This window comes from Pipra filicauda, unplaced genomic scaffold (assembly GCF_003945595.2).
Source record: "Pipra filicauda isolate LSUMZ 115617 unplaced genomic scaffold, ASM394559v2 scaffold792_size85764_pilon, whole genome shotgun sequence".
Classification (NCBI taxonomy): domain Eukaryota; kingdom Metazoa; phylum Chordata; class Aves; order Passeriformes; family Pipridae; genus Pipra; species Pipra filicauda.
In genome coordinates, this window is record NW_024104967.1 from 1 (window position 1) to 10,343 (window position 10,343).

Consider the following 10,343-nt stretch of genomic DNA (forward strand, 5'->3'; position numbering starts at 1 on the left):
CGGTGGCTGGGAAGGGGGAGGTGTTCTGGGGGGATGTGCTTCCTGAGAAGGGCCCCTGGAAATGGAGGAGGTGGAGCTGAAGCTGTGAGGAGCCCTGAGCCTGCAGCTGAAGGGCCCTGCCCTGCCCTGCCCTGCCCTGAGGGGTCACTCCTTCCACCCCCCCTTCTCCCTGCAGGGCCGTGGCAGCTCCTTGGCTGGGCTGAGAGCTGCCCCTGGCAGGCAGCAGAGTCCCTGCCCCAGCACACAGAGCCCTGGGGGCAGGACCCTGCTCTGCCCCACAGCCCTGGGCACCCCTGGCTGCACCCCCACCTTCCCACCCCACAGCCAGCCCTGGCACAGGGAACCTTCTGGCCCTGGGCCTCTGAGGGAGCAGCAGCAAGTCCTGCTCTGCAGCAGCTTCTCCTGCTGCACCCCAGCAAATCCAGCAGAGCCATCCTGACAGCTCCTGCCACTGCTGCCATTTGGCAGCTGGCAGAGGCACTTGCAGGAAGTCACCTGCACTGCTCTGCAGCCACAGCCTGACCGTGGCAAAGGGCTGGCAAGGTTCCTGCCCTGAGCAGCTCTGCCCTGTCCTCCCAGCCCAGGATCCCTTGAACCTCCTGCTCCCTTCTCCTCTCTGCCCTTGCTGCCTGCAGCTCCTGCCCTGCTCTGCCATATGGCCACTTCCCCTGCACTGCAGCAACTGGGAGAGTCCTGCTGAGAGATCCTGGAAGCTGTGGGATGTGCCAGCTTGAGGAGATGCCTCCAGGAAGGGAAGCTGAACTTTCCTACAGCCAGAGAATTCTTCCTTCAAATCCTGGGAAGGTTTCTCCTGTGGTGAGAGCTCAGTCACCTCCCAGCCCAGGCTGCCTCTCATCTCTGTTCCTTCTCTCCTGTGCCCTGGGTGCTGCAGGCAGAGCCCTGAGCCCTGCTGGGCTGTGCAGAGGAGCTGCTCACCAGCAGAGCTGCTCTCTTTGAAGCTCTTCTTTGTTGCCAGGAGCTCCCTGTGTGCCAGGAGCCCGGCCCAGCTCAGCAGCACAGCAACAGCCCCAGGCAGCCCTTTCTCTGCCCCTCTGGGCTCCTCCAGCTGTCCCTGGGGCTCCAGGGGAACCTGCTGGCACACAGCTGAAGGAAATAATGATGTTCCTTCTCTCAGCTGGGCACAGACACTTCTTTCAGCACTGTCATTTCTCCAAACAGACACACAGTTAAGTTCTAGAGGCCCCTTTTCATGTCCCATCCTTGGACAGGAAACCCAGACAGTGCCCAGGAGGGATCTCCTTCACCTGTACTGAGGGAAGGGACTCAGCTGAGTCAACAGAGGTGTCTCCTTGTGGCTCTGCAGACCTGGGGCCAGAAGGACGCTCAGCTCCCTGCACAACCCCCATGGGCTGGGATTCCTCCTGCCCCAGCTCAGTGGGCCCAAAACAGGCACCTGCAGGTGATTCCTTGTCCCAGCTCCCATGGGAATGAAGGAAGACCAAAGCCAGGAGTGACCTGCTGGGACACAAAGCCCTGGTTCCTTCTGAGGGGCCAGAGGTGACCGAGATTCCTGCTGGGAACTGCAGGCTCCAATGGAGCAGTTCCTAGGGACAGGGCAGCAGCTGTGGGATCTCCTTGGAGGCTGCTGGGACATTGCTGTGGCCAACTTGAGTGGCAGAAAGTGCCCACATGTAGGACAGGGGAACCTGTCACTGTTCCTTCTGTCCAGGGCAGCCCCTAGAGGTGCTCAGGTGACCAAATGCAGTCAGGTGGCACAGGGAGAGAGGTCTCTCTCCTGTTCTTTATCAGGGTATTTTCTACATGTGCTCAGAGTACAATGGCAGTTGTCTCCTGGACATCCCTTCAATGCTGAACCTAACTGAGGGCAGCTGAGCCTGGATTGAACAGCCAAAGAGGGGCCTGAAGTGCCAGGGGAGGTGCCAGGGCTCTGCAGCACAAGTGCAGCAGCTGCCCTGGACAGCACAGGGCCTGTGCAGGAAGCCCGTCCCCATTCCCAGCAGTTGTGGGACAGGCACCACCCAGGGCTTCTCAGACACATTGGGGGCCTTTGGGGCAAGGAGTGAATCCCAGCCCTGCAGGGACACAAAGGCTGTCCCTTCTCTGCCCAGCCAAGGCCGGGCCAGGCACGAGTCCAAATCCCATCAGCCCAGGCTGTCCCCACTTGTTCCCTCCCTCTGCTGGCTCTGCTCTCCCCCAGCATTTCAGCAGCATGTGCTGATCTCCTCAGGGATCAGGCCTGGGATTCTCCCCCTGGGCCTGAGTCCCAGCACGTCCACCCCCAAGGCCATTGTCAGCAAAGCCTCTGCACAGCCCAGCTCTCGGGGCTTTCAGAGCAGCTTTCCCCACTGCAAGTCTGTTCTGACCCCGGTGCCCCCGCTGAGGGGCTGCAGCCAGACAGGCCCCAATGCCCTGCGTGTGGGGCACAGGAGGAGGAGCTGCAGCCCCAAGTCTCTCTTCCTTCCACTTGCAGGCAATAACAGCCCAGGCCTGCTGAGACAGTTCCCAGGTTTTGGTGCTGTGATGGGCTGGGAGAGAAGGCCAAGGAGACCCAGGAGAGAAAGAGCAGGAGAGAGGTGTCCTCAGCAGGAAGGAGCTTCTGGGACGTGTGGAGCTGCTCTGGGGGATGAAGGAATTGGGTGAACTTTTGTGGGTAAGGGTGAGAGGAGAGACTGGTTTGGGTGACCTTGTGGAGTGAGACAAAGAGCCCATTCCAGTTGTCTTTGATAACCCTGGAATTCACTGGAAAGGCACCATGACAGGATGCAAAGAGTCCCAGAGGTTTGTGCAGAGTCTTGGTGAAGATACCCCTTGGGACACAGGCCTTTAGAGCACAGCTGGCAGGTTGGTGGACAACAGGGAGGCTCATCTGCATCTGCTTTTCTCCAAGAGGAACCAAGAGGTTACCATAGTAACTGACCGTAGCTATGGGAATGTATGCTGGTTGCCATGGTAACCGACCATAGCAACAAGAATGTATGCTGGTTGCCATGATAACTACCCATAGCAATGGAAATGTCTGATGGTTGCCATGGTAACCGACCATAGCACTGGGAATGTATGATGGTTGCCATGGTAACTGACTGTAACAACAGGAATGTATTCCGGTTGCCATGGTAACCGACCATAGGCATGTGACTTTATGATGGTTGCCATGGTAACCGAGCATAGCAATGCGAACCTGTGATGGTGCCATGGTAACAAACCGTTACAATGGAAATATGTGATGTTTGCCATGGTGACTGTAGCAACAGGAATGATTGATGCTTGCTGTGGTAAACGACCGTAGCAATGGGAATGTATGATGGTTGCCATGGTAACTGACTGTACCAAAGGGAAATATGATGGTTACCATGGTAACGGACCATAGCAGTTTGAATGTATGATGGTTGTCATAGTAACTGACCATAGAAGCGGGAATGTTTGCTGGTTACAATAGTAAACGACCGTAGCAGTGGGAAGTATGATGGTAACCATGGTAACTGACTGTAGCAATGGGACCGTATGCTGGTTGCCATGGTAACCAACTGTAACAATGGGAATGTATGCTGGTTGCCATGACAATCGACCATAGTAGTAAGAATGTATGATGGTTGCCATGGTAACTGACTGTAGCAACTGAAATGTGTGATGGTTGCCATGGTAACTGACTGTAGAGAAAACTGTATGCTCGTTGCCATGGTAACTGACCATACCAACGGGAGTGTATGATGGTTGCCATGGTAACTGACCATAGCAACGAGACTGTATGATGGTTGTTATGGTAACTGACTGTAGCAATGGCAATGTATCCTGATTGCAGGGTAACTGACCATAGCAACAGGAATGTATGTTGGTTACCATGGTAACTGACTGTACCAGTGGGAATTATTATGGTTCCTGTGTTAACTGACCATAGCATTGGAAATGTATGCTGGTTGCCATGGTAACCAACCATAGCAAAAAGAATGTATGATGGTTGCCATGGTAACAGACAAAAGCAATGGAACTGTGTGATGGTTGCCATGGTAACTGACTAACGCAATGGGAAATGTATGATAGTTGCCATGGTAACCAACCATGGTATAAAGAATGTATGCTGGTTGCCATGGTAACTGACTGTAGCAATGGGAATGTATGCTGTTGTCATGGTAACTGATGATAGCAATGGGCCTGTATGATGGTTGCCATGGTAACTGACTGTAGTAATGGGAATGTATGATCTTGCCATAGTAACTGACAGTAGGAATGGGAATGTGTGATGGCTGCCATGGTAACCTACTGTAGCAACACGACTGTATGATGGTTGCCACAGTAACTGACCATAGAAACTGGAATTCAGATGGTTTCTGTGGTAACTGATCATAGAACATGGCTAAATGATGGTTGCCATGGTAACTGATTGTAGCAGTGGACTGTATAATGGTTGCCATGGTAACCGACCACAGCAATGGGGATGTGTGATGGTTGCCATGGTAACCAACTACAGCAATGGGAATGTGTGATGGTTACCGTGGTAACCGACCAGATCAATGGGAACGTATGATGGTTGCTATGGTAACCAACCGTAACAGTGGGGATGTATGGTGGTTGCCATGGTAACAGGAATGTATGATGATTGCCTTGGTAACTGACCATAGCAATGGGACTTTATGATGGTTGCCATGGTAACCGACTGTAGGAATGGGAATGTATGCTGTTTTCCATGGTAACTGACCATGTAAGTAGTAGTAGCAAGTGTATTGTATGTTGGTTACCATAGTGACCAACCATAGCAACGCGACGGTATGATGGTTGCCATGGTAACTGATAGTAGCAGTGGGACTGTATGATGGTTGCCAGGGTAACTGACTGTAGAAATGACAATGTATGATGTTTGCTATGGTAACTGACAGTAGGAATGGGAATGTATGATGGTTGCCATGGTAACTAACTGTAGCAACGGGAATATATGCTGGTTACCATTGGTAACTGACTATACCTGTGGGAAGTATGATGGTTTCCATGGTAAGTGACCGTAGAAATGGGAATGTCTGGTGGTTTACCATTGGTAATCGACTGTACCAGTGGGAATTATGATGGTTACCATGGTAACCGACTGTAGCAATGGGAATGTATGCTGTTTGCCATGGTAACTGCCCATAACAATGGAAATGTCTGATGGTTGCCATGGTAACCGACCACAATGATGGGAATGTATGATGGTTGCCATAGTAACAACCATGGCAATTGTAATGTATGATGGTTGCCATGGTACCTGTGTGTAGCAATGGGAATGTATCATGTTTGTCATGGTAACTGACCATAGAAACGGGAATGTATGATGGTTACCATGGTAACTGACTGTACCAATGGCAGTGTATAATGGTTGCCATGGTAACTGACCTTGGCAATGAGACTGTATGCTGGTTGCCATGGTAACCAACCGTAGCAGTGGGAATGTATGATCGTTGCCACGGTAACTGACTGTAGCAATAGAAATGTGTGATGGTTGTCATGGTAACTGCCCTTAGCAATGGAAATGTATGGTAGATGCTGTGGTAACTGACTGTGGCAATGAGAATATATGCTGTTTGCCATGGTAACTGACCATAACAGTGGGAATGTATGGTGGTTGCCATGGTAACTGACCGGATCAATGCGACTGTATGATGGTTGCCATGGTAACTCACCGTAGCAATGGGAATGTGTGATGGTTGCCATGGTCACCGACTGTAGTGACAGGAATGTATGATGGTTGCCATGGTAACTGACTGTTCCAGTGGGACGTATTATGGTTACCATGGTAACTGACTGTACCATTGGGAAGTATGCTGTTTGCCACAGTAATTGACTGTAGCAATGGGAATGTATTATGGTTGCCATGGTCACCGACCATAGCAATGACAATGTATTACGGTTGCCATGGTAACTGACTGTGGCAATGGGAATGTATTCTATTTGCCGTGGTAACTGACCATAGCAATGGGAATGCATGCTGGTTGTCATGGCAACTGTGATTTACTTAGACTATGAGCACGACATTTTCATCTGCAAAAACATTAGTGAGTGTCCAGAGATCTCACAAGATGGGCTTTAAAGGTCTCAAGCACATGAGCACTAGAGAGGGGCTAAGGAGCTGTGGCCTCAATGGTGTGGAGACTGAGGACAGCACAAGACAGCCCTGAGAGGGCTTGAAGGGTGGATTTGGAGATGGTGGATCCTTTTGTCAGAGCAGAAAAGAGCATGAGAAAGAAAGAATTAATGCCAAGTGCAGCTGGGGAGGTCCCAAGTAGACATGAGTGTATCGGGGAGGGGTTACTTTATCAGGGAAAAGGTCTGAGATATACAGACACGAAAAACGGACACCGTTGCTAGTTCAACAGAAAAAAACAATATTTATTACAAAAAGGTGGCCAAGAAAATGAACAAACCCAAAAGGGAGGAACGAGGAGAGGAATAAGCCCCCAGCACGATCTCCCCAGTTACCCAGCTGTTGCCCATAAAGTTATCTTACCAACCTAGCATACCTATAATTACCCACAGCAGGAGCAGCATCCTCGGAGAGTCAGTAAGTTAACAAGCTGGTAAGCGCCAAAAGGCAACGTTGTCCTTGAAGTAAACTAGCTCTCGCCAAGGAAGCACTATCTGCTTTTTAAACAATTAATTGAGAGACCACAACCTCCCCAGGTGTGGCCAGCACTGCCCAGCCCGAGGCCCTCAGTCCCACCCCCGGTTATGTCAGTGCATCTCTTCTGCGCACGCGTGAGAACGTTGGAAATCCACACACGCATGCGCAGAGTGTTTTGGGGGTCTACCTTAATTGAGTCTGGGGTCAAGCCTTCCTCACTTAATCATCACTTTCTCCTCCAAATGCCCTTGACGGAAAAGTAACCAATCACAGAACACCAATTTAAACAGTTTATACAAAAAGCTCTCAAGGACAACTTTCCCGCTTATCAGTGCTTGTTTTCCCATAACTTGCCAGGGAAAGAGCAAAGCTTTCACAAGTGGCAGGGCCAAACACAGACCAAAAGTATCAGCATAAATTCACCCTGGTACACATGAGGAAAAAGGAATTTCACTCCATGGAAAATGCTGTGCTGGAACACGTCACCCAGAAAGAGTCTGGATGAGCCCAAGGCTTTGTGTGCCCAGGAAGAGCCAGGGAGGACGCAGAGATGTCAGTGCAGGAAGGTGCCAGCCAGGTGGGGCAGCCGGGGGGATGACGACAGCCTGCAGGGAAAGGGGCAGGGCATGGACACCGTAGGACAGCCTGGGCTGGAGAGGAGACAGGGAGGGGGAGAAGCTGAAAGGCCCTGACACAGCCACCTTCTGCAGGCCTTTGGCCAGGGCTGCTGTCTGTGCCCCTGATGCCAGGAGGAGGGGAGTGCCCCTTGCAGCCCTGGGGCCTCATGGCTTCCTTGTCCCTGCTCAGCAGCCTGGCAGGTGCCACCCCATGGTCCTGCCCTTGGCATTGCACATCCCACATCCCAGTGCCCCAGGAAGAGCCCTGAGGAATGAGGCAGGGACAGGATCTGCCTTCCCAGGGGCTGGGGGTCAGGGCTTGGTCCTCTGGATTAAGGAAACAAGTCAAGGTTTATTCAGCATTAGAGCCACCTTTCCCTTGCTTGTCCATCCTTGTCATCACTGTCTGCAGTTTTCTGCTCTATCTGGAACCTGGGGACACGTTCTCAGTTGTGTCCCTCAGTGAGACTCATTAGCACTGCAAGAAACTTCAGTGTTTCAATCTCACTTTGACTTCTTGAGAAGTTGTTTGAACTTCCTCTCAGGGACTGAGTCTCATGTAAACAACACCAATCCCCCCGAGGGTCATGAAATGCCTGGGGCTGTTGCTGTGCTGCTGAGCTGGGCCGGGCTCCTGGCACACAGGGAGCTCCTGGCAAGCAAGAAGAGCTTCAAAGAGACAGCTCTGCTGCTGAGCAGCTCCTCTGCACAGCCCAGCAGGGCTGAGGGCACTGCCAGGGCAGCTCAGGGACACCAGCAGGGCACACACAGAGCTTCAAGGGGCTCAGCACTGGCAGGAGGGCTGAGAGCTCCCTGCAGGAGGAATCTTGGCAGGGCTGCACACGGTGAGTCTGTGCCTGCAGGGCAGTGCAGGGGCAGCTCCTGGAGGCATCTCCTAAAGCTGTCCTAGCCCCAGCTGATGGGATGGGTGAGCAGGGGCTGTTTTGGGGCACTTTGGAAGAGCTGTGAAGCCGGGGGTGCAGCCAGGGGTGCCCAGGGCTGTGGGGCAGAGCAGGGTCCTGCAGCCCAGGGTGCTGTGCTGGGCAGGGACTCTGCTGCCTGCCAGGGGCAGCTCTCAGCCGGCCCGGGGAGCTGCTGCCAGGGCTGGGGCAGAAGGGCTGTGGGCAAGGAGCAAACCTGGCAGCTGAGGGAGGACTTTTTCCATGTCTTGCTGTTGCAGGGTCAGACCTGCTCAGACCTCCAGACCACTACACCATATTTAATGCAGAATTTTTTGCAAAGCTCACAAAAGGCAGGGGCTACAGGAAAGGAGTTAGTTTTGCTGGTAGTTTCCTGCTTAGGCATTGTAGCATAGACATTGTTCTCTCAGTTCAGGAGGCTGCACTGAAATTCAAACTGTTTTCCTCTCGGAGATGAATATTTCAGGCAGGATCAGAAATGAGCACAGGATCCTGGGCAGTGCTGAGCCTTCCCTGAGGGTGGGCACTCTCCTGTACCAACCCTTGGCTTCTCTGCAGGAGGGCTCCTGTCCTGCTCTGTCCAGCACAGCTGCACCTCTGGGCTGGCACAGGGGACACTTCACAGAGCTGACCTTGGAAACAACATTGTCCTGCTCTCATCACTGCACATGTATTTGTGGGTGTGTTTTTTAATATTTGTTTGTGTGAAATCAAAGTGAATGCAGCACAAGGTAAAGAGCAGGGCAGATGGGAAACAGGCTAAAGAACTCTGCAACTCTCCTGGCTCTGCTTGAAACCACAGAGAGCTGAGTCCTTTTGTCTCTTGTCTTTTCTAAAGATTCTTTACATTTTCAGCAATAAAAATGAGAATTTTTACTCCTAAAAAGAACACTCTGCAGATTTAATGGTGGAACATATCTAACAGAAGAATTATTCTAAAGACAATAGAAGCCTCTGTTCTGCAGTCCACACTCTTGTGATTAGGGGGGTCAGAAATGGAGCTTTTCCATTAAAGGTAAGTTACATCTGACATCCCCTGTGATCATCAGAGCTGTCACAAACCAGCTCCATGTTGCACTGCAGCAGAGCAAAGCTGAGCCCTTGGCAGCACATGGGAAGAATTCTTGCTGCTCACACCACTCTGAGCCAGCATAAGGGAAATATAATTATTTTGGGGGGATTACTATGAAAGATCGAGTATCTCTGCTGAGAGGGGTATCTCCTAATTGTTCCCTAACTTTTCCTTTTCTGAACAGACCCTGTGCTAACGAACAGCAAATGTCCAACAGCAGCTCCCTCACCCAGTTCCTCCTCCTGGCATTCTCAGACAGGCGGGAGCTGCAGCTCCTGCACTTCTGGCTCTTCCTGGCCATCTCCCTGGCTGCCCTCCTGGCCAACGGCCTCATCCTCAGCGCCGTAGCCTGGGACCACCACCTGCACACCCCCATGGGCTTCTTCCTGCTCAACCTCTCCCTCACAGACCTGGGCTGCATCTGCACCACTGTCCCCAAAACCATGCACAATTCCCTCTGGGGCACCACAACCATCTCCTACGCAGGATGTGCTGCACAGGTATTTTTCTTTCTGTTCTTCATGTCAGCAGAGTATTTCCTCCTCACCATCATGTGCTACGACCGCTACGTTGCCATCTGCAAACCCCTGCACTACGGGACCCTCCTGGGCAGCAGAGCTTGTGCCCACATGGCAGCAGCTGCCTGGGCCACTGGGTTTCTCAGTGCTCTGCTGCACACAGCCAATACATTTTCCCTGCCCCTGTGCCAGGGCAATGCCCTGGGCCAGTTCTTCTGTGAAATCCCACACATCTTCAAGCTCTCCTGCTCACACTCAGGCTACCTCAGGGAAATTGGGCTCATTGTGATTAGTGTCTGTTTAGGACTTGGTTGTTTCATTTTCATGGTTTTCTCCTATGTGCAGATCATCAGGGCTGTGCTGAGGATCCCCTCTCAGCAGGGACAGCACAAAGCCTTTTCCACGTGCCTCCCTCACCTGACTGTGGTCTCTATTGTTATCAGCACTGGCACATTTTCCAACCTCAAACCCCCCTCCATCTCCTCCACATCCCTGGATCTGGCCCTGTCAGTTCTATACTCGGTGGTGCCTCCTGCACTAAACCCCTTCATCTACAGCCTCAGGAACCAGCAGCTCAAGGATGCCCTGAGAAAAATGATGACTGGATGCTTTTCAGGAGCAATAAAGTTCTGGTTTTCTGGTGTGTAG

The 10,343-nt window shown here is 52.1% G+C and overlaps 1 protein-coding gene across 1 annotated transcript; it reads left to right on the forward strand.

The window, feature by feature from the left end:
• Positions 1-9,383: 9,383 nt before the first annotated feature.
• LOC120324989 (olfactory receptor 14J1-like) lies at positions 9,384-10,343 on the forward strand. The gene has a single exon (XM_039390004.1). It carries the CDS (start codon positions 9,384-9,386, stop codon positions 10,341-10,343), a length of 960 nt encoding a protein of 319 aa, XP_039245938.1.

Coding starts and splice junctions, on each gene's coding strand:
- LOC120324989 (XM_039390004.1), top strand. CDS start 9,384: ATGTCCAACAGCAGCTCCCTCACCCAGTTCCTCCTCCTGGCATTCTCA.